General features: G+C 41.4%; 1 protein-coding gene across 1 annotated transcript in view; it reads left to right on the forward strand.

Moving 5' to 3' along the window:
* dync2h1 (dynein cytoplasmic 2 heavy chain 1) overlaps positions 1-26,298 on the forward strand; it is a 125,218-nt gene that overhangs the window by 19,733 nt on the left and 79,187 nt on the right. Inside the window, exons 31-52 of the mRNA XM_085370035.1 lie at positions 21-153; positions 247-364; positions 535-647; positions 845-958; positions 1,077-1,218; positions 4,940-5,145; positions 6,094-6,276; positions 6,492-6,674; positions 6,978-7,201; positions 7,473-7,588; positions 10,882-11,081; positions 11,193-11,324; positions 11,526-11,658; positions 11,919-12,126; positions 12,228-12,357; positions 12,739-12,894; positions 13,058-13,317; positions 14,244-14,490; positions 14,632-14,783; positions 14,934-15,078; positions 16,313-16,415; positions 18,166-18,330. Coding sequence (XP_085226161.1) covers positions 21-153; positions 247-364; positions 535-647; positions 845-958; positions 1,077-1,218; positions 4,940-5,145; positions 6,094-6,276; positions 6,492-6,674; positions 6,978-7,201; positions 7,473-7,588; positions 10,882-11,081; positions 11,193-11,324; positions 11,526-11,658; positions 11,919-12,126; positions 12,228-12,357; positions 12,739-12,894; positions 13,058-13,317; positions 14,244-14,490; positions 14,632-14,783; positions 14,934-15,078; positions 16,313-16,415; positions 18,166-18,330 — 3,563 coding nt within the window. The remainder of the gene's footprint in view (positions 1-20; positions 154-246; positions 365-534; positions 648-844; positions 959-1,076; positions 1,219-4,939; positions 5,146-6,093; positions 6,277-6,491; positions 6,675-6,977; positions 7,202-7,472; positions 7,589-10,881; positions 11,082-11,192; positions 11,325-11,525; positions 11,659-11,918; positions 12,127-12,227; positions 12,358-12,738; positions 12,895-13,057; positions 13,318-14,243; positions 14,491-14,631; positions 14,784-14,933; positions 15,079-16,312; positions 16,416-18,165; positions 18,331-26,298) is intronic.

Genomic DNA, 26,298 nt, shown 5'->3' on the forward strand with positions numbered 1-26,298 from the left:
CTTCTCGCTCCGTGTCTTAGGTCTATAATGTCAGACATCCAGAGAGACAACAGAGTTGTTTCTCTGAGTTCGAGGGCTGGCATCAGAAACTCCCTCGTCACCATACTGGACCAACTACAGCGCTGCCAAAAGTCACTCAATGAGTTCCTGGAGGTGAATACGCACGTGTGAGAAGACATTTGCTTTCTTTCACATGGGTTTCAAATATCACCACTACCTAAATGTGGTTTTGTGTCTGCATCACAGGAGAAACGGTCTGCCTTCCCACGGTTCTATTTCATTGGGGATGATGATCTGTTAGAAATTCTTGGGCAGGCAACCAACCCTAGTGTCATCCAGTCACACCTAAAAAAACTCTTTGCAGGTCAGAGACATGTGTGTTCTTACATTCTGTTGTTGCTGATGATCGTTTGCATTTATCTGCTGTCGCTCTGTCTTCTACCTGTTTTCCCCCTTTTGTTATATTTGTTCATATTGTTTGAATCATAACGGTTGTATTGGATAGTGAAGGTAGCATATATATTCCCTTTGCAGGCATCCACAGTGTTGTGTTTGATGAGCAATGCCAGCACATTGTCGCCATGTGTTCTTTGGAGGGAGAAATTGTGCCACTCAGAAATATTGTACACATTTACAGCCTTGTGGAGGTAAAGCTATGACTGTATATAAATGGATAAATAGTATTATCATTGTTGGAGGTCTAAGGAGGTACTTGTAGTATGTTTATCCTTTTTAAAAATTTATTCAAAGCAACACAAATGTGTATTCATTTTAAACGTTTTATATGCTTTTTCTTTGAACCTTCCTTTGTGGTTCTGCATAAACAGTTTTCCTTCATTTCTAGGTGTGGTTAAGTGAGCTGTCTGTGGAAATGAAGGAGACCCTAAAGCACTTGCTGTATGAATGTGTGTCAGCAGCAAAGAAAGGGGAAGTGGACCCCTCTCGTTATCCATCACAGGTGCACACACTCATTTATACAACTGCTTTTTAAAAATATTCTTTAAAGCTTGTGATGTAAAAGAAAATACGTTTTTTTTTCTCCCCAGCATTAAACAATGTTGCATTTTTTCGTGTAGATCCTGTGTCTGGCTGAGCAAATCCAATTTACTGAAGATGTGGAAAGAGCTATAAAAGAACAAAATTTGCATCAGTTGGAGTTGGAGCTTAACAGCAAATTAGAAGTCTATACCACAGTGGACACCAGCTCTGATAACACAGGTAGGGAACACATTTGTGTTTAAGCATCGGGGAAGATAAAGTATGTGTGCCCATTCAGACAGGTGTAACGTTTCCCTGGACGGCATGAAATTCTGCACACGTGATATGGATTTTATTTAACATATACGTTTAGCTTAGTGTGTGCATACAAGGATTAAAAAAACTTACAGTTAAAAGCAATTTATAACCAACATTAATGAATAAACATCAAATCTGTGATTATTACAACCAGCCAGTTTCTTTCTTCTTCTTCTTATTTCCACTCCTCCCTTTAGGGATGGCCATAACAAGTCATCTTACTCTCACTCTATCCGTAGTATCTTCTTCTGTCACACAAACCCTCTGCAGGCCCTCCTTTACTTCATGCCTGAACCTTTTATGTGGACTTCCTCTTTTCTTTTTGCCTGGTAGCTGTCTTCAACGTCCTTTGCCCAACATATCCACTACCTCTCTTTTGCTCATGTCCAAAACAGTCTCAGCCTTGCATCTCTGACTTCATCTCCTATCCCAGCTGACATAGGGCGAGAGGTTGGGTACATGCTGGACAGGTTGCCAGTCTGTCACAGGGCTAACACATAGAGACCGACAACCATTCACACTGTCATTCACATCTGAAGCATATTAAAGCCAATCACCAACTAACCTAACCCTACTAACATGCCTGTCTTTGGAGTGCTTGAGGAAGCCGTAGTATCTGGACAGAACCCACACAGACACGAGGAGAACAAGCAAACTCCACACAGAAAGGCCCTGGCCAGATCCAGGACCATCTTACTGTTCGGCTTTGAGGCAACAGTAATCACCATGTCACTGTGTTCACTAGTGTTTCTACAGTTTTTCTTCCTCTAATCCAAGTATTCAGCTAAACGTAGATGCTAGCTTTAACATTATATATAAAGTGATACAATATAACTGATATATAATAGCAGGGCTACTTGAGTGGAGTCCTATGACCCCTAGTGGCCATATTGGCAATTAGAATTGCCAATATTGACTGGTTACGATCTCTGACGTAAGGGTAATGCACAGAAAGACAGAAGAAGTTGTGATAAACAGGAACTACACAATGTTTTTTCCCCAAGAGGTCTTAAAATATTCACGTCTTTGCCCCACACTTGATGTGTGATTTTTCTCTCTCTCTCTGTGGTTATTTCTACAGCAAATTTCACAACCCTTATTTTAGTTTTTGACCTTTCTGTGAGAGTCCAGATAAACAATTGCTACTTAATATGTGTACTTAATCTACATCAGATACTGATCCAAATCTCAGGCTTGGTTGAATCTGTTGGGATTATGAGATGAGTGGGAAATTAATTCCAAATGAGTGTATCACTCATAGTCTCCTAGGAAGCTGCAAAGGGGCAGTAGTACGCTTTAAATCTGTAGGCAACATATCTGACAGGCGAATTTAATGACCCGGGGATGAATATATGGCTGCATAAAGCATAACAGCCGACTTTTGCCTCAGAACTCAAATCTGCTTTACTTTTAGATTTAAACAAGTTACTCATTCATGAGATGAAAGCGCCAACAGTACCGACATTTCACAGGACATTGGCGTTCTGGGAAATGGTCAAATTCCAAATCTCTTCTGTCATTTTCTTCATGCTTAACTTCAGCGTGTGGGCTAAATTTGCTTTTAGACTTTTTCACAAAGTTGTAGAATACCTTTTATTTTAGTACAGCACTGGATTATATTATATGGAAATATTATATTCTTACATGCACACCTTTTCCATTTATGCCTGTAGCAGTTATTTCCATGATAATACATTATTAAATTACTGGCTTCTGTGTAAAAAACCAAAATATATGGCAATGTTTCTTAGAGATTTCATTAGATAGGACTGACACGCCTAGGTGGTGATGTACTGTAATATTGCAAGTGCTGTTTCTTTTAGCTGTTAAAGAAAAAAAAGGCGGCTTTGGAGTACGTAATTCACTTCTTGTGTCAGGATGGTGCCGGGGGAAGTTTTCATTTTGTTTTCTACTGAAAATGACAAGCTGTATCAAATTGGGGGCTTTTGATAGCTGAAAAGGTTATTATGACTAAACCAGTGTAAAGGCTGCAAAGGCTCATTTTGGACTATTTTGAGTGGTCGTGTCGCTTATTAGTTTTAACTTAACTAATAATGTCTTACTTTTGCTCGTTTATGATTCATTTTGAGAGGAAATGATGGATGCAGGACACCGTTGTGAAAAGGGGTTAAAAAGGGTAAAATCCCTATGTGATGTGCTTTCTTTTAACACCAGTTTGTCTCAAGTGGTTATAAAGTGCTGGGACTGATTAAAGCAGCAAAAGTAATGGCAAGAAAGACAATCTAATTACCCAGTCTGCCTAAAATGTCCATAAATGGTAAATGGCCTGTATTTGTATAGCGCTTTTCTAGTCCCTAAGGACCCCAAAGTGCTTTACACAACCAGTCATCCACCCATTCACACACACATTCACACACTGGTGATGGCAAGCTACATTGTAGCCACAGCCACCCTGGGGCGCGCTGACAGAGGCGAGGCTGCCGGACACTGGCGCCACCGGGCCCTCTGACCACCACCAGTAGGCAACGGGTGAAGTGTCTTGCCCAAGGACACAGCAACTGAGACTGTCCAAGCCGGGGCTCGAACCGGAAACCTTCCGATTACAAGGTGAACTCCCAACTCTTCAGCCACGATCGCCTCATAAACTCCACAGGAAGTGAGGAGCCATTTGTTGGTGAGGCAAGACAGGATACATTTGGCAGGATACATTTGGCATACATTTGCTGAAGTAATTTGTATGCATCTCTAGCTAGGCTGACACTATTGATGCATACATGTCAACAAGACTATAAAAGATGCCTAAAAGGTGGCTTGAAGTGGTAAAAAGGAGTGTAGCCATAATTGATTTTGGGGGGTTGCTAGGCAAAAAAAATACACATATAAACAGACCCAGAAGCACCAGTGCTCTCTCTGGGCCTTTGTTCGGACTGAGGGAAAGCAGAAAATATTCCTGTGGTCTGACAGGTCAAATTTTAAAACTCTTAGAAATCCTCCAGGCTAAACAGAAAGGCCATCACTCACTTGTTGTAAGCACACAGTACAAAAGCCAGCATCCTCGATGGTATCAATGCGCATTAGTGCACAGGGCACGGGCAACTTGCCCATACTGAGAGGCCCTTTTAATACTGAATGACATGTATGTGGTTTCTTTGGCCTTTAAAAGAACATTTACTGCTTTCCAGCAATGTCTTTTTGGGGAGAAGGCCTTGCTTATTTCTGTTATATAAGCTCAAATGCTATTTTTTAATACAAATTACAATCCCCTGAAGTCAAGAACTGACACCTGTTTGGAATGATCACCGCTTTACCAAAAGAAAGAGAGAGAAATCCCATATCAAGCAAGAATGTAAAATTCAGGGTTACAGCTGCTGGTCTAATCAGTTCCATAAAACTTGAACAGTGATGAACTAAAGAGGTAATGCAGCACTGTTTTTAATGTTTAAATGTGTTGCCTGAGTCATACTGAAAAAAATCATATTGTTCATTTCAGAATTTCTCAGTTCTACACTGTGGTTTATTCAAATTCAATACACTATTGTAACAAATATTAACTATTTCCTGGCCTGGTTAAATCCAGCACCCTGCATTTACAGATACAATGCTCTTTTATGTCAGAAATGTGTTATTTGTGTACTTTTACAGGTTCTGACACCCTAAAATTTATGCATGTCTCCTTGTACAGAGTCTAGTGTCCTGCAATTGAAGCTGAAGGCCTTGATCCTGGATATTATCCACAACATCAGTGTGGTGAAGCAACTTAACCAGGCAGGAGTTACCACTACTGACGCCTGGGCCTGGAAGAAGCAGCTTCGGTTCTATATGGGGCCGGACCAATGCTGCCACATACATATGGTGGATGCACAATTCAGCTATACCTATGAATACCAGGTGTGATATAGTGCAAACGTGTTGTATATGCGTTCCTCTTTTCAATTACACAAATGGAACAAACCAAAACATTCAGTGATGTTTCCTGCACTCCATTTAATCTTTACTTGACATTTTGTTTTTCTAATTAAGAATATTAAACCACAGGAAATTAAATCTGCTTTCTTAGCATTCATTTTACAGCACATTGACTTGCAAGGGAGGAAAGCAGCAGACATTTTCAACAGCAAGTTGTGCCATCTGTATTAGTCTATTTTTACAGATGATAAATGACTGACATCATGTCTAATTTTATAACCATAACAAAAATTATTATATTCATGTGTAACAACCAAAAAAAGGAAACCAAATATCTAAATCTAGCCGAGGGTTTAATATTCAGGTGAAGCCCTATAACATTTTGTTCATTCTGTAGCTACTTTCAGTATGACCCAGGTAAGGTAGTATTAGGAGAACATGCATTTTCTTAATCCCAGTTTATATCAGTAATAATTACACTATAGGCAGGAGTTTGGGGGCTGGATCAGCTTTATCACAAGCTATTGTTAAACAGTTTTTGCAGTGTGGCAGGCTGCAGTATCCCGCTTATGGGAGCTGTTGTGTAGGTGTTAATCAATGTATTTGAACCTATTTTTTTTTACCTTTGGGGGGCACTGTTTATGCAGGGATAAGGAGCACGTGTAATACAGTGCCTTCTTGCATTTCCACTCTACAGTTTTTTACAACCACATCCAGACTCCCGTTTACTTTTCTTTTCTTTGCCCGTCCATCATTCATTTGTCACGTCTATCCTTTTCCATTCATTTCCTTTATTTTTTTGACAAGTTTGTTTCAGTCTCCATCGTGTCCCTTCACCCATATCTCTGATGCTGTCTGGCCACCATCACTTTCCTTTGCTGTCTTTATTCCTAATTTTAATCTTTAATCTTATCTCTTACTGCCTCCCAGGGGAATGTGGCTAAGCTGGTGCACACTCCACTGACTGATAAATGCTACCTGACTCTGACCCAGGCAATGAAGATGGGGCTCGGGGGGAATCCTTATGGGCCAGCCGGCACAGGCAAGACTGAGTCCGTCAAAGCCTTAGGAGGGCTGTTTGGACGTCAAGTGCTGGTGTTCAACTGTGACGAGGTGTATAGATGCTTCTGTGAAAAGCAAAAAATATATACAAAGCGAAAGCTACAACTAAAGACGTGGATACAATATATCCATGAATCACATATGTGCAGTAGTAGACACACACATACACTAACCTTTTGATTAGTCCACACACATGCACAAACAAAGTAGGATTGCAAATTGAGTACAAATGACAACGACTGCTTTTTTTTTGGTCTGTTTTCCAGGGTATCGATGTGAAGTCAATGGGACGGATCTTTGTGGGGTTGGTGAAGTGTGGAGCATGGGGCTGCTTTGACGAGTTTAACCGTTTAGAGGAAGCAGTACTGTCTGCAGTTTCCATGCAGATTCAGGCCATTCAAGACTCTCTCAAACACCATAAGAACACATCCGATCTGCTAGGGAAGGAGGTCAGAAAATAAACAAATGCAGACAAAAACAATAATGCTGAACACCAGGTCATTCTGATTTCTCAAGCCCACCTCAGTAATTTATGACACTTTCTCATGATATACAATTATTTTTTCTATTTTTTTTAACTGTCTTTCAGTCAAATCAGTCCCACAGTAAATTATTTATGTTTTCATATATGGCGTAAAAACTGGATTTGTCATAATTCAAGAAGGAACTGCTTAAACTTTACTAATGCCAGTTTTAAAAAATCATACCGGTAATATTGAGAAGAACATGTTCTTCCTTTCTTCATCCTCTAGGTGGAATTGGACCCTAATTCTGGAGTCTTTATCACATTAAATCCGGCAGGAAAAGGCTATGGAGGCAGACAGAAACTTCCAGACAACCTAAAGCAACTGTTCAGGCCTGTGGCCATGAGCAGGCCAGACAATGAGCTCATTTCTGAAGTCATCCTCTACTCCGAGGGCTTCAAAAATGGAGAAATACTGGGATGCAAACTGGTAGCAATCTTCAACCTGGCAAGGTAGAATTAAGTCATTTTTGGTTTGGATTAGGGTCAAATTGACATGCAATGTGCTTCACCTGTGTAGTTTGATGTCTGTGTTGTGTGTGATTTTTGTGTTTCACGTGTTATTATTAGACGGACTTTCCGTTTTAGCATTAATAGTATGCAGTTGCTTGATTTTTGTGGATAAATTACCCTTTCTGCTTCCCACCACTGACTGTTACAGACAATGCTACCGCCAACTGCGAGTGTGTGATGTGTAAAAATGTGCCTTTATTTCTTTCTCCAGAGAGTTGTTGACTCCTCAGCAACACTATGACTGGGGTTTGCGAGCTCTAAAGACAGTGCTGAAGGCCTGCGGCGGTCTCCTGCAGCAACACAGAAGGAATCGCAACAAAGAAAAGAGTAAGACCCCCTCTGGGTGTTTTTCCTTTTTTTTAATATAGATTATTTCTGTGAGGCATTTTTATTTTTTCTTCTCCAATATTGTGTCAAGAAAGTTTTGAGGGGGTGCCAGTATAGCTCACTGGGTTGAGCAGGCAACTCATATGCCACAAGGTTATTCCAGAGACCACGGTTTGATTTTGTACCGGGCCAATTGCTACATCCCTTCCCCCTGCTCTCCCCAACCTTTCTTGTCCACCTTCAGCCTGTCACATCATTACAATGGCTAAAAAGGCCAAAAATGTATTTTAAAAGAAAGTTAGGAGGAAATGGGTTCATTTTTGACTCAAAATCAAACTCTTTGCCAAGTACAAAGGGTCAAAACTTTAACAATGCAAAGTACTAGGATTTTTATAAAATACACTGTGTTTTATTCGGGTTTATAATTACACAACATTAATGGCAGACTTTCATTATATTCAAGCAGCACCTGATGACTTGATTAATGATTTATTTCTGTCTGAAGCAGAGGTTGTGCTAATTTGTGAAATCATTTGGTGGGGTGAGAATGAAATCTATACTTAAGAGGGAGCTGCACATAATCTGATAAATTGTCTTAAGCCACTTTAGTCAACACTGATTGAGACTACAAGTCTGAAAGTTATGGGCTGCATATTTGTTTAGCCAATTTACACATTCTTTATTCTAGTCCTACAGAGGAGTTACAGTGATGTATTGTACTTAACAAAAATAGGCATAATTAGAAAGAACATCCCTCTGGGTAGAGTTTTGAAAGTCTACTGTTGTATTCAAGACATTTCTCATCTGGAGGCTGAATTTAAACAAACAGACACACTTTTTTAGGTGTTCTTGGCTGTTGCTGTTTCTCCAGCTAACGAACTTTTTGCTATGGGCTCCTCTCACTTCCCCTGTGGGCAGCTGCTGCACAGATGCTTCAAAGCTGCCCTGGCTAATGATGACCTTGAGAGCTAAACAAAAGGCCTTAAGTTACCTCGATGCCTCATACTGGGACCACTGGTCTGTTGTTGGCAGAGGGAAACATTATGATGTGTGGTTTTCACACTCCTGACAAGATTTCCAATGAGAAATTAAAGTCAACATTTCATCCCCTGGTGTGTCACTCAGCTGGATCCAAGGGATTAGCAGTGACTTGGGGGTAATTGTGATTGGGTAAAGTTGGGCCATTTAATTAACATAAAAAGCAGCTATGTGTAAAACTTCTGCTCCTTGATGGTGAACACATATAGTATGGGATATCATCGCCTCTGTCAGTGCGCCCCAGGGTGGCTGTGGCTACAATGTAGCTTGCATATCACCAGTGTGTGAATGTGTGTGTGAATGGGTGGATGACTGGATATGTAAAGCGCTTTGGGGTCCTTAGGGACTAGTAAAGCACTATATAAATACAGGCCATTTACCAGGCCAGGCCATCATATCCCCTCATGGTATATGTCAAGAACAGAGTGCAGGTCCTCAGATTATTATTATTATTATTATTATTTTTTAATATCAGTTGTTCACCCTAACTCTGGGGTACACCCAGAACCTATAGGAGAAATTATATTTTCCGTATGGGAATACTTTGGGGTACAAGATCCCTCAGGAGTAACTGAGGGATCTCAAAGTGTCGAGTCTCACTGAGTGAGAGGATGTCTGGTTAGCCTGCTGCCACTGTAACATGACTTCATATAAGCAAAAGAGGATGGATAGATGTTAAAAAATATATAGTTCAATCCATTGTGTTTATTGGAGACCGGACTCTTGTCCTGGTGAAGGATCATTCAACACATCATAAATAAATATATCTCAAAGGCAAAGTAAGCGTAACTGTGCTGTCATGTAACATCCAAACCACGCTTTTAATATCATCTGATTGTTTTAATCGACTAAAGTTAAAGGAGCCCAAAAGACTATTGACACTTTTAATAATAATAACACCCTTTGTCAGACTGACATATTTGGCTCATTGGGGTTATTGAAAAAGAATCCACAAGTAAACTTGTCAAAGTTTTAGCCTCTTTAGACTTCTTAACTTCTTCATCCACCACAGAAGTAGATGAACCTGTAACAGAAATCTCGACGCAGTCTCTGATAATAAAAAAAAAAAAGTAGCAACTTTTCTAAGTCTAGTTGAAAATCTACTTTTTGGAAGTGCTGAAACTGCTATACTGATAGCAACCTTTGGACCTGAGGGATAGAAAGTTTTCGAGTTGACGTAAAGCATCGGAAGATAAGGTTACAGTTAAAAATTTGACTGGTCTGGAGATGCTTATCCTTTGCTCAACAGAGATACAATAAAAGTGCTTGGCTTATCTGTGCCTCTTTGTGTGGATATCTATTGAATGCAGCCGGATAAACACCACGAGTATACTTAAACAGAAAGCTTTAGTGTCCAGCTCTTTTTCTGTGCACATGCTGCGCTTGCCCTCTAAATATTCTAGTACGGACATGCCATGAATTGACATTTAGCTCAAGCACTTTCCCTAAAAACTTTTCTTCCCTCGGGTTTTTCACTTGTCTGTACTTTTGTCCTTCTGCATTCTCTCGTCCTCAAAACACTTTGCCAGAGCGTTGTTGTTTACCTCTTCAGCATTTCTTCCTCAGTTCCTGCTCCCTCCTCTAACCTCTTGTTAGCGCTCTCTTTCTCTGATACCTGGCTGTCGATGTTGCTCTCGTCCCGCTCGTTCGCAATCGGTGCCCTCTTTTTCTCACCCCAAAGGTCCCCTTCATGCCTCTTGTTTTCAATAACCTCCCACACTTCTACCTTGGTTTTACTCACCCTTTCCCAGATTCTATCATTCTTTCCTTTAAATCTTTCTCTTCCTCAAGCACCCACCTTTTATCTGTCCAACACACAAACACACACACACAGATTCACAGACACATTGTGTGAACCTCTTGTCTGTCGATGAGTCCCTGAGGTTTTTCCTTGTGTTTGTCTCTGTATGTAGTCTGGCCAAGTGCGCTTCTCTGCAGAAAGACAAGAGATCAAAAGTATTGACAGTGTCTTAAATCGTGACAAGTTTTGGTAATTAGCACATTTTTCACTGGGGACATTTGCAAGAGCAAACCAATACTAAACTTTCCTCCCCTTGTTTTTATATAATTTTCTATTTTTTTTTCTTTTCATTCAGCATATTGCCTTTTTCATAGTTTATAGCTGTTTTATAGTGTTAACCATACTCTTATTCAAGTATTTTTTATGCTTATCCCTGTTTTGGATTGAAATTAAATTTATATTAATTTCTTTTCTTTCTCTAACTCATTTTCTCTCTCTGTCCATCTACTTGCAGTTGAAGAGAGTAGTATGGTAGTGCAGGCCTTAAGACTGAACACAATGTCCAAGCTGACCTTTGCCGATTGCTCTCGGTTTGATGCTCTGGTGAGAGATGTCTTCTCTGGGGTTGATTTCACTGACGTGGAGGACCAGATACTAACACATGCACTGGAACAAGTTTATAAGGAGGCACAGCTTGAACTTATACCCAGCCAGGTGTGTATATGAAGAATTCTAATAAACACTATGTGAACTGACGTTGTTTGTTAGAAAGATGGTATAAGAAAATCAGAGATAGTTAAATGGAGTAATTGTTGTCATTTATAGCTAAAGAAGGCATTGGAGCTAAATGAACAGCTAAGACAACGTATGGGCGTAGTTGTTGTCGGGCCAAGCGGAGCAGGCAAGTCCACACTGTGGAGGATGCTCAGGGAGGCTCTCGGCAAGACAGGAAAAGTGGTGAGTAGAGGGAGAACCTCCCCTCTTGAATTTAATGCTGTAACTGGAAAAAGTGATGTAATACAAGTCCTCTAAAATTACATTATGCACTGTCTGAGTTCCAGTGTTATTTAGCATATAAAAGAATCTAAAAAGCGACATTTTCAAAATTAAAGAAATTCTGCCTTGAGTTCTTGCCAATTCACTTTTTTTGTTTGGTAGGTGAAGCAGTACACAATGAATCCTAAGGCCATGCCCAGACAACAGTTGTTGGGACATATAGACATGGACACCAGAGAGTGGTCTGATGGCGTCCTCACCCACAGTGCCAGGAACGTGGTCAAAGAATCTCAGGGTAATAAGAGAGGGACACTGCTGGTTTGTGATTAACCAGACGTTTGACATTATTGCCCACTGAAACTGGAAAAGTGTTTGGCCATCACCAGAATCATCCAATTTCAAAGTGCTTTAATTCTGCAATGTTAAGCACTTGTGAACAAGTTTTGTATGTAAAACTTTTGAAATCAGATGATTCTTTCAGACACACCCCGTATCGTGATTAATATCCTGAATGCATGCGTTGTAAACATATGCATGTATATTTGTGTTTTCTAGAGGTGAACTCTTGGATCGTATGTGATGGCGACATTGATCCTGAGTGGATTGAGAGTCTGAATTCTGTCCTTGATGATAATCGACTGTTAACCATGCCCAGTGGCGAACGCATCCAGTTTGGACCTAATGTTAACTTCCTGTTTGAGACTCATGACCTCAGCTGTGCCTCACCAGCTACCATATCCCGCATGGGCATGATCTTTCTCAGGTCAGTCAGCCTATGCAGAAAGAGTTTTAAGCATTTATTTCTACCAAATTCCACCTTTTCAGTACTTGTCTCACTGGCATTTTACTTCCTCATATCTAAAGTGATGAGGACATTGATGTGGGTGCCTTGGTGAAGTCGTGGTTAAAGGGTCAGCCAGAAGAGTGTCACAATAATCTTGAAAACTGGCTGGGCGATTACTTCCAAAGATCTCTGGACTGGGTCCTCAAGCAGGTCAGCATCCCACTGCTACACAGTGCATGAAAAGCAGTCACATCTTTTCATTGTTCTAAATATTAAACACATCTTTTGTTTGGAACCTGACACAGTGGTGTCATACGCACTGAGCAACTTAGAACCTTGATCAGTTAACTTCATTTATAATTACCAGTATTTATTATGATATATTTAATTGGTAACATTATGAAAGTGCAATCAAGTAACTGAAATGACTTGTGACCTTTCAGCTCAATGAACAGATCCATTTATTATTTCCTTCTAATTTACATAATCCTTACAGACTGGATTTTTCTTTTGCTCAACCGGTTTATTTGAAAATCGTAAAAGATCTTTGATCCTTACATCTGTATGCTGTTCTTTCTCTCTCCTCATCAGAATGACTTTGTGGTGGAAACTAGTTTAGTGGGCACAGTGTTCAATTGCCTGTCTCACCTCAATGCTGTGAAGGAGAGGGGCCAGTTCATCGTTGGTCTACTGAGAGGTATGGGAGGAAACCTCAACCTCAAAACACGACAGGAGTTTGCCAAAGAGGTGAGGACCTCATTTTGTTCTCGTTTGGTATCAATAGAGGTTGAATTCAAGAACAGTTTTATGTTTGGATTTAAATTGTATTCATGTCTTAATTATAACTGCTGAAAATTATAAGGATGGATAACTTGCTAATGTTTGTCTTTATGTCTTTTCACTCCTGTAGTTGCTGAGCTGGGCCAGGGAAAGCCCACCAGACCCCAGAAAACCATTGGATACTTACTATAACACTGACAGTGGTCATCTAGCAAGTTACATGTTCCAGCGTCCTGAGGGTCTCACGCTGGAGCAGTTCTCTCATACACACATGCTACCTGTGATTGAGACTCCAGGCATGCAGAGAGGTCTGCAGGGTTTCTCTCCTTGGCTCACCACACAGCACAGGCAGCCCTTCATGGTCGTAGGGCCAGAGGGTTGTGGAAAGGGGTAATTACTTCTGGATCCATATACAAAAACACATTAAAAACCATTTAGCCCTTCACAAAGCCATGATTGCTGAACAACTGTTACATTACCTTCCATTATCCTGACTTAAGATCAAATGGCATTCTGCGGAAGCAATTCACAAAGGGTATTTTTTTATTCTATCCTCATGTTAGCCTTTAGTACAAAAATCACTGGTGAGGTCAGAGTGTGCAGTGTGGTTTGTGAGACAGAGGCACTCAAATAGGAATACTCAGAATGACACAATCACATAATCAACAGTGAAATCAAAGCTGCTTTTATTCAAGACTTGACCTTTCTTGTAAAGGCACTGAAAGCTCAGAATAAAGATCAAATCTTTGGGTGTGTGTGTGCGTGCTGTTTGTGCTTGGGATTGTGTACGTGTACACATCAAGTTCTGAACTGCCCCACAAGTAATTGTGTCCCTCCCCTGGGTATAAAAGAGCAAGGGTCCCTCAGTTTGCCTTTTACACTCCACTTTTGTATCTCTCAGTCTTTTCTTTTCTCATCCTCATGCCCTGCCTCACTTTGTCTGAAACGTTACGGTGCCAGTAAGGCACGGGATTTGTCAACTTAGTCTTCTGATAAAAGTACAGATTTTCTGATAATGACTGTGCATGCCCATGAACACGTCATATTTACTTTCTTTAATTTGCCTTTGAGTCAAAGGTAAACAATTTTCTTGACGTCCCAAAAATTTATTTTTTTGATTAATGTGGCAGTAACACAGATTTCATCCTCTTATCCTTTCTTGCTGTCCTTAGATCAGCTTAAAAATGGGTGAAGCTGAACTGTTTAAAACATTTAAGCATATGGATGAACTGTTGCCATCCTCTGCGCTCATGTCTCACCTCACGTACTTTGAGTTCTTGTGTGTTTCCTGACCTTATTCTGTTCGTCCTGTTCAGCATGCTCCTGCGCTACGCCTTCTCTCGGCTGCGTTCCACCCAAGTTGCTGTGGTTCACTGCAGCGCCCAGACATCATCACGCCACGTCCTACAGAAACTGAGCCAGACGTGCCTGTTGCTCAGCTCTAACACTGGTCGAGTTTTCAGACCCAAGGACTGCGAGAACTTGGTCCTTTATTTAAAAGACATCAACCTACCCAAACCGGACAAGTGGGGGACCAGCAACCTCACTGCCTTCCTCCAGCAGGTAAAAAGACAGATAAATTAAAAAGTCAGTCAATGGCTGGATGTGTTGGAAACAGTTTTGATACAAGTGCCCACTCTCAGAAACTTAGACTGTTTCATGTCCACCACCAAGCATCACAATATATATTAACCTTTCTTTCAGGTGTTGACCTATAAGGGGTTCTATGATGAAAATCTGGAGTGGGTCAGTCTTGAGAACATACAAGTGGTGGCTTCCATGTCCACAGGAGGTGCTGTTGGGACACATTCACTCACAACCCGCTTCTCTTCTATAGTACGCATCTGCACAATAGAGTAAGTACAAAACAAGCAACATATAAGTAAATACCAGTAAAACAGCACTTTGTCATTGTTCCCATCTCTCTCCGTTTCTCTGCTTGGGCTCCTTCAAACTTGACAGTGATTCATTCTTGTTATCCTACTGTTTACTTTACCTGACTTTAGTTATCCAGACAGGGAGCAGCTGCAGACTATCTACTCAGCTTACCTGCAGCCAGTTCTCCAGCACAGCCTGGGCAGCCAGGCAGCCTGGGCCAGCACAGGGAAAACACACCAGCTGGCTGGGTCTCTTGTGCAGCTCTATGAACAGGTATTGCATTTCACAGGGTGTTCATTCAAGTTTATAACCAGGTTTGTAAAAACACAGTTTTCCTGAGATGCAAAGAGCATAAAAAAGGCACAAAGAAATCTGAGTAATTCCAGATTAAAACAGTCTCTATGTGATGCAAAATCACACTATCCAAGTCCTTGTATTTTCACAGATATCCATTTTTTAACTAATGGGTGTTAGCCAAGTTCTCTCCAGTCTTTTCAAAAGCACATTAGGTTTTCACATAATTCGTGCCGGTTTTATTACAGGTACAGGCATTACATTGTAGAGACTTGTGCATAAGATAACTTGACACTCAGAAATGTGTCCAGATGAATGCTGAGATTTTGCTTTCATGATGTTAGAAAATATCAGTTAAAGAAATCTGTTGTGTTGTTATTCGCCTTCACAGTAGCTTCTTACTGTTTTATTGCAGCCACAAATGTCAGATATTCTCAGCAATTGTGACATTTTCAAGTTATTATGCATTTGTGTACGCACTTAGGGGGGAATGTTTGTTCTGTTGCTATTTTGATATTGCTCTTCACGCCATTGGATTATTAGGATTATAAATGCAGCGTAGTGATAAATGTGGAGATTCAGGTGCTTATTTTTAATCGTGTCATCTTTTTGCATATCTAGTTTGCGGTAGATAGAAATGTGTAATGAAAAGAGGTTTTATCTGTATCTATAGATATTTACTCACAGCCACTTTATTAAGTCAAAGTCAAAGTTTGTTTATATAGCACAATTAAAAGACTAGTGTACATCAAAGTGCTTCACAATAAAACGGCAATGCGGGCAGAACAAAGAACCTTATTAGGAACACAGTTTTATCAAGTGATTGTGATGTTCAAGAAACCAGTTTGAGATGATTTGAGCTTTGTGGCATGGTGCTTTATCCTGCTGGAAGCAGCCATCAGAAGACACATACATTGTGGTAATAAAGCATGTGTACAAGGTCAACAAAGAAAATATCCCCCACATCGTTACACCACTACCATTAATAGAAAAAAAACGATGGATCTGTTCTATGTTCAAAATCAATTAAGTCATTTTTCTCCCTGTTCTGATGCTCGGTTTGAAGTTCAGTATATGCCTAAATGCATCAATTTGCTGCCATGTGGTTTTTTGTGTTAACAATCAGTTAATTAAGTTGATTAATAAACTGTCTGCTGAGTGTATAATAATATAATATAATAACCCCTTTCTGTATTTTCTTCTTTCCTGTTAGGTAAAAGCCAAGTTCACAGTGGATGACCACAGCCATTATGTGTTTACACCTTGTATTCTCACAGAATGGGTTCTCAGCCTGCTGCGGTATGACCTCACTGCAGGTAACTAAAATCAAACCAAAAATAGATCGATATAAATATGTATGTGTTTTAGAAAACAAAGTAAGATTTATGAGGTTAAAATTTTTCAAATAACACGGCCCAGCCTTCTCTAAGTTAAAAACTTAGGGGACTATTTTGAGGCACTAGTCACTACACATACAAAAGCAGAAGGTTGAATTTAATGACCCACTACTAATTTCTTAGTTTATTCATATTGCTGAGTAACATTAATAATTCCATTTTAATGCCAGAATAATACAAAAAAATACAGCCCCACAGAGTTAGTTACTCGTCTGTGTTCTTTCAGCTCAGAGCCACCGTTTCTGTCTCTCACCTTTTTCCTTCTTTCTGTCGGCCTCTCTCTGATTCCTCTCTTCTCTTTCCCCAGTCCCTTTCTGCCACTCGTCTGTCTCTCACTCTTTCATCATCCTCTCCCTTTGCTGTCCTTTCATCTCTCCTTCTGTCACTCTTTCTCTCCTTCTGCAATGTGTTCCTGCTGTGATAGTGAGTCCAATCATTTATTTTAATTAAACACATCAGCAGAGAAACTTCCCTTTTCCTGTCCTCATCAGTTTTTACTTTCTTTTTTTCTTTCTGAATTCTCTGCCCGGTTTGCTGCTTACCTTCTTTTTGGTATGTAAAAAAAAAATCCTTATTCTTTATATTTCTTCTGTGGCTGTGGTGAATTTGAGCTTGAATAAAGTCCTTTAGGCAGTGTTATCTGTGCTTCCTAGTTTTATTTGATGTGTTTTAGAGGTGATGGGTTGATACTGAGACTGGATACTGTCACAGATGCTGACATATCACTTTTACAATTTCACTAAAACATCAGTGTAAAAATGCCAAAAAAATAACATATCTTTGAGGCCATTTAAGAACATCTGTTGCCGTTATGTAGAGTATCCACAAGAGAGCACTGACAAGTTTTAGATGGATGCAGCTCGTGGAGCCCATTCTGTATATACTCAGAAATTTACAAATTATAAATTAGAATTGCTTTTTGTTTGTTTTTGTGGTCATTGCTTTTTTTATTAAACAACCAATATTGTTAATTATTCATATTAACAAATATCAATATCAGTGTTTGCCTTAAAACTCCAAAATAAGCGAGGATTTATTTGCCTTACTGCTGGTGGCAGAATCATTATAAAGTGGATTTTGGAAATCAAAAGTCATGGGAATAAAAAAAAAAATGCAGGAAAAATTTACATTTATTTTTTTTTCCTGTAATGGTTTTTAGAATTTAAATTGCTAGGAAAACCCCAGAGACAGAACTGTGTCTGTGTTTGTCATGTTTCAGTATTTTCAGGCACCGTTGAAACCAGTGTTCCATAGTATCACAAATCTGGCTTGTCCCTCCAGTTTTCAGCAAGTAGCACTCTGCTGTTTCGTGGGGAAATTTATTACATATGTGTGATCCAGGGAGGTGATTTTGTCATACTGAGCATTGTCAAAAACAGCCCTTTGACTCATATTAAATCCTGAGTAATAGTGTGATTATTATGAAACTAAATGCCAGGTTTAGGCAGACTAAAATTTGGATTGTATATTTAACGTATACATTTAGCTAACACCTGGTATGAGATCACCTAAATATTTAAATTATCGGGGAAGGGGGGGGGGTCTAACAAAATGAATAAATCTTAATTTTGTGTAAATGTGTAAAGGTTGTTTTTTTAACTATATTCTGTTAAGTCTTAATTCATATATGTGTGTGTGTGTGTGTGTGTATCTCACTTGTTCCCTTTAGCTCAATCTAATGTGACAGACAGCGTGTTGGAGGTGGTAGCATACGAGGCCAGGAGGCTCTTCAGAGACCGACTAGTTTCCTCCAAAGACCTTCACACCTTTGATAACATCCTCTCCTCCATCATACGAGGGGACTGGAGCTCTGATGCTCTAGATAACATGACTGGTATGGGATGGCTGTGCTCTTACTTCTAAGTCATAAGCCAAATATTAGGTCTGACCATGAAAGACTATTACTGAACGAGGCTTTTAAGCAGTTAATGTCAATATTACTGGCTGGGCATGTCTGAATGAAAGCAGTATATGATTAGAGCCCTTTTTGACAGCTCTGCATATATATTTACACGTGGCAATATCTCTGTTAATGGTCTGTTTTGAATACTAAACTAGTAATGATTTTAATTATTGATTTTTTTTCCATTTGCTTTGCTTGCTTTCAGTGTGTCAACAGAGCCAACTCTGTGCCTAGTAGTATGTCTTATTCACTGATTGATAAAGTTCTGAGATTTCTTCTGGATAATACCAGAAGGTCATCTAGTGTTGTCCATGTTGTACACAAGCTTTACTTTGGACGCTGTGATATCAAAAAGATTAGAGTAAAAGATAAACCCCGACACTTCTGTTCCCTGAAGGAGAGGAACAAGGTACAGTACAACACATAAGTATGGGATATCACCCCCTTGCATGTCCTGGCTGAAGAAACCTTTGTTCACGCCTTTAAAGCAGATGACGTGTGATGACATGCGCAAGGCCCTAGTAGATGAGGCCCTAGCGCTCTGAATTGTCGCTATCACACTAGGTGGCAAACCCTTAGCAATCAAGGCAAGGCAAGGCAAGGCAAGTTTATTTGTATAGCACAATTCAACAACAAGGTGATTCAAAGTGCTTTACAGAGACATTAGAAACAAGAACAAATAAAAAGCATGATTTAAAATTGATTAAAACAAGCAAATAAACTAACTAACTAATTAACAAACAAACAAACAAACAACAGTATATAAAATCAAAACAGATAAAATCAGAACAGTAGATAAAATCAGTAGTTAAATGTAAGTTTTGAAATTTAAGCTTAAAGTGTGGATTTGGTGCTTTATTCAAATGCAGCTGAGAACAGGTGAGTCTTCAACCTGGATTTAAATAAACTGAGTGTTTCAGCTGATCTGAGGCTTTCTGGGAGTTTGGTCCAGATATAAGGAGCATAAAAGCTGAATGCAGCTTCTCCGTGTCTGGTTCTGACTCTGGGAACTGATAAAAGACCGGATCCAGATGACCTGAGGGATCTGGATGGTTCATACTGGGTCAGGAGGTCATTGATGTATTTTGGTCCTAAACCATTCAGAGCTTTATAGGCCAGCATCAGAACTTTAAAGTCTATCCTCTGACGGACAGGCAGCCAGTGTAAAGACCTCAGAGCTGGACTGATGTGGTCCACTTTTTTGGTCTTAGTGAGGACTCGAGCAGCAGAGTTCTGAATGAGCTGTAGTTGTCTGACTGATTTTTTAGGTAGACCTGTAAAGATGCTGTTACAGTAATCAAGCCTACTAAAGATGAATGCATGGACTAGTTTTTCCAGGTCCTGTTGAGACATCAGATCTTTTATCCTTGATATATTCTTGAGGTGATAGTAAGCTGACTTTGTTATTGTCTTAATGTGTTTTTCTAAGTTTAGGTCTGCATCCATCACTACACCCAAATTTCTCGCCTGGTTTGTGGTTTTTAGATGTATAGATTGAAGTTCTCTGGTGACCTGTAATCGTTTTTCTTTGGCGCCAAAGACTATTACCTCAGTTTTGTTTTTGTTTAGCTGGAGAAAATTGTGGCACAACCAGTCATTGATTTCCTCAATGCATTTACCAAGAGCCTGTACAGGGCCTCGGTCTCCTGGTGACATTGTGATATATATTTGTGTGTCATCTGCATAGCTGTGATAGTTTATTTTGTTGTTGTTTATAATCTGTGCCAGTGGGAGCATGTAGATGTTAAACAGAAGGGGTCCCAAGATGGAACCTTGGGGAACTCCACATGTGATACTTGTCTGCTCAGATGTGAAGTTACCTATTGATACAAAGTATTTCCTGTTTTCTACGTATGTTTTGAACCAGTTTAGTACAGTTCCTGAAAGACCTGTCCAGTTCTCCAGTCGTTTGAGTAATATGTTGTGGTCAACTGTATCAAATGCTGCACTGAGATCCAGTAAAACTAGGACTGACATTTTTCCACTGTCTGTATTCAGACATATGTCATTAAACACTTTGGTCAGAGCGGTTTCAGTGCTGTGGTTCTGTCTAAAACCTGACTGGAAGGCATCGTAGCAATTATTCTGTTTTAAGAAGTAACTGAGCTGTTGAGAAACTGCTTTTTCAATGATCTTACTTAAAAACGGGAGATTTGAGATCGGCCTGTAGTTGTTCATTTGTGTCTTGTCAAGATTGTCCTTTTTCAGTATAGGTTTGATTACAGCAGTTTTTAGTGATTCTGGAAACACACCTGATAATAAAGAAAAGTTGACGATCTGTAACAGGTCTGACTCTAAAGTCTTTGAGACCTTTTTGAAAAAACTTGTTGGCAGGACATCTAAACAGCAGGAGGAGGAGTTCAGTTGACCTAAGATGTCCTCCAGGTCTTTGCTGTTAATAGGTTGAAACTGTTTCATGGTGTTTAAACAGTTTTTTGGTGGACACAGTACATATCCTGGATCTGCTGTTGATGTACCAATTGCTTGTCTAATTTTTTGGATTTTTTCAGTGAAGAATTTGGCAAAGTCATTGCAGGCCATGGTCGAATGAAGTTCAGCTGCCACTGGCACAGGAGGGTTTGTTAGCCTGTCAACTGTAGAAAATAAGACCCGAGCATTATGGCTGTTTTTAGTGACGATGTCAGAGAAGTAGGACCTCCTTGCATTCCTCAGTTGTAAATTATAATTGTGAAGTTTCTCTTTATAAATGTCATAATGAACCTGGAGGTTTGTTTTTCTCCATCTGCGCTCAGCTTTCCTACACTCTCTTTTTTCATTTTTCACCAGTGTGGAGTTTCTCCATGGAGACTTTTTCCTTCCAGAGATAACCTTCACCTTAATGGGAGCAATAGTGTCCATTACATTTAACATGTTAGCATTGAAGCTATTGACGAGCTCATTGACTGACCCTCTGGACAGGTCAGGTGTTAATGGGAAGACCTGGTTAAAGATCTCACTACTGTGTTCAGTTATACACCGTTTTGTGATCACTGTTGTTGATATATTTGTGTGGGCTGAGATTTTACTTTCAAAGAAAACACAGTAATGATCAGACAGGCCCACATCAGACACAGTAACCTTTGAAATGCTCAGGCCTTTGGAGATCAGTAGGTCAAGAGTGTGTCCTCTATTATGTGTGGCCTCTGTTACATGCTGAGTCAGCCCAAAGTTGCCCAGAGTGTTACTCAGGTCTTTAGTCCCTTTGTCCTGAGGGTTGTCCACATGAATGTTAAAATCCCCAGCAATAATTACACAGTCAAAATCAACACAGATCACAGACAGCAGTTCACTGAGGTCATTAAAAAAGTCTGTGCAGTATTTGGGAGGCCTGTAAACATTAAGAAACACAACTTTGGATGGGGCCTTCAGCTGTAAAGCCACATATTCAAAAGACTGAAAACTTCCAGGAGATAGCTGCTTACATTGAAATGATTCATTAAATAAGACAGCAACCCCTCCTCCTCTCCTGCTCGCCCTGACCTCACTGATAAAACTGTAGTTAGGAGGGGTCGTCTCGATGAGAACAGCTCCACTGTTACTTTGGTCCAACCAAGTTTCAGTTAAAAACATAAAATCAAGGCTATGCTCAGTGATTAAATCATTAATTAAAAATGTTTTCCCAGCTAGAGATCTAATGTTTAATAAAGCCAACTTAAGTGTTTTAGAGGTATTACTTGTCCCCTCGTGTTTGGGAGCAGTCTGTGGCACACAAGGTATGTTTACTATGTTTAAAGATCTTTTAGAGTGCAGCTCTCTGTGTTTTGACCAGGCCACATGTCTCCTGTCACCTAAAAGTACAGAAATTTTAAAACCTTCTAGTAAACAGGGTCCCAGCTTCTCCTGGGAAAAGTCATCACTGCCATAATCCTCACAGCCCGGACCCTTCACACATCACGCATCAGACTGCGGAGACAGGGCATGAAGAGGAACTAAGGGGGGCGAGGCTGGGCAATGTGACTTCGATTGCTCTGTTGAGGGTGGGGCTCGATGGCGAACCTTTGGCCGCTCTGGTGGGGGGTTTATGGGGGACAAAAAGGGATTGGGACGGGGGTAGATCTGAGCCCAGCATTGACCCGCTCCATCATCTCCTCAGTGAATTTCAGGTGTGGGGAGGAGGGAGAAAGGGAGGGGGAGGAGGGTGATGGCCTGTCAGGGGTTTGGGGGACTGGGGAAGGTCGTGGTCCCTTGTCCTGGTCGTTGGTGTTGTTGAGAGAGTTGGAGGCAAATAGGGACCCCTCTTCTTGCCTTAGATGTCTCTCCTTTCTGAGGCTCTTCCTCAGATGCCATGGATGTCTCTCCTTTCTGAGGCTCTTCCCGGGTGGGGGCAAATGGAGCTCCTCCTCAAGGTTTCTGCTGGGCTTTGTCTGTTCTTGGAGTACTGTTTGTTCCTCTTTATGAGATAACTCCTCGTTTATCTCAGCCTTGGCACCAAGCACGGATGGATGACGTATGGAATAAAACAAGTTGGAGGTGAACAGTTTCACCCCTGACTTGTTAAAATTAAATCCATTTGCTTTGAACAGATGCCTGCGTTCCCAAAAAATATTAAAGTTGTCGATAAAATGCACTGAGTGGTCAGCACATGCTGATATAAGCCATTTATTCAGTGTAAACAACCTGCTGAATCTCTCGTCTCCTCCTCTGACCGGCGGTACAGGTCCACTGATGAATACAGCTGCATTCAGAGAGTTTACAGTATTTAATAATCCAGTAAAGTCCCGTTTCAGAACCTCCGACTGTTGTTTGGACACATCGTTTGACCCTGTATGCAGAACAATGTTTGTCACAGTTGGATATTCATCTGCAATTTGAAGAATTCTCTCCTTCAGGTTGTTGACCATATCGTTAGGAAAGCAGAGGACTTTAGTGTTCTTACCGCACATCCTTTGTACATCCTTTACGGCAGAGTCACCCACAATCAGAGTTTCAGGCCTAGCCTTTAGCTTTCCCTGTGGCCTTTCACTTTTCAACAGATTTTCAGACCTTATTTCGCTGCTTTTAGATGGATGGTTGTCCGATATAGATCCAGGGTCCTTTGATAGTGGAGCAAATCTGTTCTGCAGTTTCACATTCAGTTGTTTTGGAGGTTTGTTGTTAACCTTCCTATTCACGGTTGTCCAGTCCTGTTTCCTCCCGTATACAGGGGTAGAAGAGCTTCTCTGTCTCGTAGGAAGTGAAGGCCAGTCGGTTTCAGAGATTTCAGCTCGCTGTGCCCTGCCTGTGATACGTCCTCCCCCTTCCAGGAGACATGATTTATGTCTTGGTTTTGCACCAAGACAGTCTAAGGGGGGATTATCACTTGAGGATTTATAATAATGCACAGAGTCTACTTTCTTGGTCATGTTATCTGTGCTCCTTAGCTGTGTACTAGCTTGCTCATCGCCATTGTTTTGAATCAAAGGCAAGGTTGTTTCATTTCCACACAGTCCATTTACCTCCACGTTTACTTCTAAGCGATGAATTTTTGTCTCCAGTACTGCAATCTTCTGCAGGAGGCTGTGGTAGTCATCTGTGGAGAGGGAAGGCATCTTGTTGCTAGTTAGCCTAGCGGTTAGCACCTTTCCAGGCTATTGAGGCTGCTCGGTGCCCAGACGCTGTAATCAGGCTTCAGCTGTGTCTAGGCCACAGACACACGGAGCGCTGAGGACAAGGTAACCATAAAATGTTGCTGTTTCTGTTAAGAACACTCTAGTCCTAATGATCTACAAGTGTCCAGAAGTTATCGCAGGTAAGCTCACACGGAAAAAAGGGAAAAAATCAGCATAAAAATCAATAAAAATCAATATAAGAAGCAAAGCATTCAAGAGCAAAGAGATGAAGCGTCCACACTCACAAAGGGGAGGAGCCTTTGTGAGTCAAGTTTAACCTCTCAGCAGGTAAGCATGAAGGCGCCACAGATCTGGGCGTGGATGAAACACTTCTCCTCCCGCCTGAGAGAGGAGATCCCTGCGGAGAGGAAGCTGCCAAGGACTCGCTGCTAGCAGGCTGATTATCTCTGCATACCACGACCTTGTGGGCCACCAAGGGGCCACTAGAAGCAGAGAGAGAGACTGCCGACGCACTCTCTCTAGAACTGGAGATATCATTTCCACTGGGGGAAATGCATACAGGAGCACATCTGGCCATTGGTGCGCTAGTGCGTCCATGCCCAAGGGTGCATCGTGGTCGATTATGGAGAAGAACAGGGGGCAGTGAGTATTTACCCTGGAGGTAAAAAGATCTATTTGCGCCTTGCCAAATAGATCCCAAATCTGAGCCACTATTAAAGGGTGTAACCTCCATTCTATCACCAGAGAGAATGGAGGACCCCCCCCATGGAGAGAAGGTCTGGCCCCAGGTTCAGGTGGCCCTTAGAGACACAGCTCTAAGTGGTTGATGTGCAGCTCGTGCTGGGCTGCGGACCAGATCCCTCTCACTGATGCACCCTCACACAGCTCTCCACACCCTCTTAGGGAAGCATCTGAGGACACCATTTTGCAAAACAACACCCTCCCAATCCAAGAGCCCTGATGCAGCAGCCCGGGCTCCCTCCAAGGACGGAGAGCTAGCATGCAAGATGCGGTTACCGTCAGCCTGCTCCGGAGGTGACGCAATGCAAACAGGCGGTGAGAGAGAGTCCAGTGTTGAAACGCTCTCATCTTTAACTGTCCAAGTGGCACTATGGCGATCATAGATGACATCATGCCCAACAAATGTAATATCGTCTGGAAACGCAGTCTGCGTCCCAGCTGAAACTGAGCGAGGCAGCGATTAAACCAGCCACTCTGTTCTCAGACAAACGTGCTGGAAAGTGAGCATATTTCCAAACCGAGGAAAGAAATCAGCTGACTCGGGGTTAGCGAGCTCTTTTGAAAGTTCACAGAGAACCCCAGAGTCTGAATGTGTGACAGAACCAGCGACAGCTGTGTCTCCGCCTGCTCTCTGGAGCAAGCTATGAGAGCCCAGTCGCCTAGGTAGGCTAAGATGCGGATGCCTCTCTCTCTGAGGGGCGGTAGCGTTGCCTCGGCACATTTCGTAAAGGTGCGAAGAGCGAGCGACAGCCCGAACGGCAGCACTAGGTATTCGTAGGCTATGCCCTCGAATGCAAACCTCAGAAACTGCCTGTGTTTCGGGTGTATAACCACATGAAAATAAGCATCTGTTAGATCGATTGTTGCAAACCAATCTCCCGGGCCGACTGCATTCAAGAATTGTCTGAGTGTTAGCATCTTGAACCTGTACGTCCGTAGATATGTGTTCAAGACTCGCAGGTCAAGGATGGGACGAAGCCCTCCACCTTTTTTTGGAACAACAAAATAACGGCTGTACCAGATTTTGTCTGTCTCCGAAGTGGGGACCACTCGTATTGCTCTTTTCTGCAATAGCGCCTTTATTTCGTCTCTGAGTATCATGGCCGCCTCTGTGTCGACAGTCGTGTTTACGAGTCTCCGGAAACGAGACAGTTTGACCCGGAACCGGTAACCCATGGCAAAGGTTCGCAGCACCCACAGAGAGGGGGCGCAAGCGCGCCACTGAGGGAAGTGAGCAGCCAGCCGGCTGACCTGCAGCACTGACGGCGGGGCGTTGTTGCCCCTCAGTGTGTCTGCAGGGGACTGCACCACCTGCCTGACCTGGCTCATTCTGCCTGCAGGCTGAGCATTTGTGATTGTTTGAGAATAAACAACACTCTTTATTGACTGTAACATGGAAACATGTACATTCACACATTTTGTTGGATGCACCTTTTCTGGGGCACAACAATGAAAAACAGCAGGAACACTTGATGTGGTCACCTGAACATTTAACACACCTGAACAGGGAGTTACAACCTGAGGCATTTTGTGTGCAGGGGGTTTGTGCTTGGGAGAGTCAGAGTGTTAGGACATCGACTGGATAATCCTCGTCTTCAGACTCAGAAAG

Source organism: Diplotaxodon limnothrissa, linkage group LG14 (assembly GCF_057381915.1).
Source record: "Diplotaxodon limnothrissa isolate DT_005_m linkage group LG14, D_limnothrissa_male_GT1.1, whole genome shotgun sequence".
Lineage (NCBI taxonomy): Eukaryota > Metazoa > Chordata > Actinopteri > Cichliformes > Cichlidae > Diplotaxodon > Diplotaxodon limnothrissa.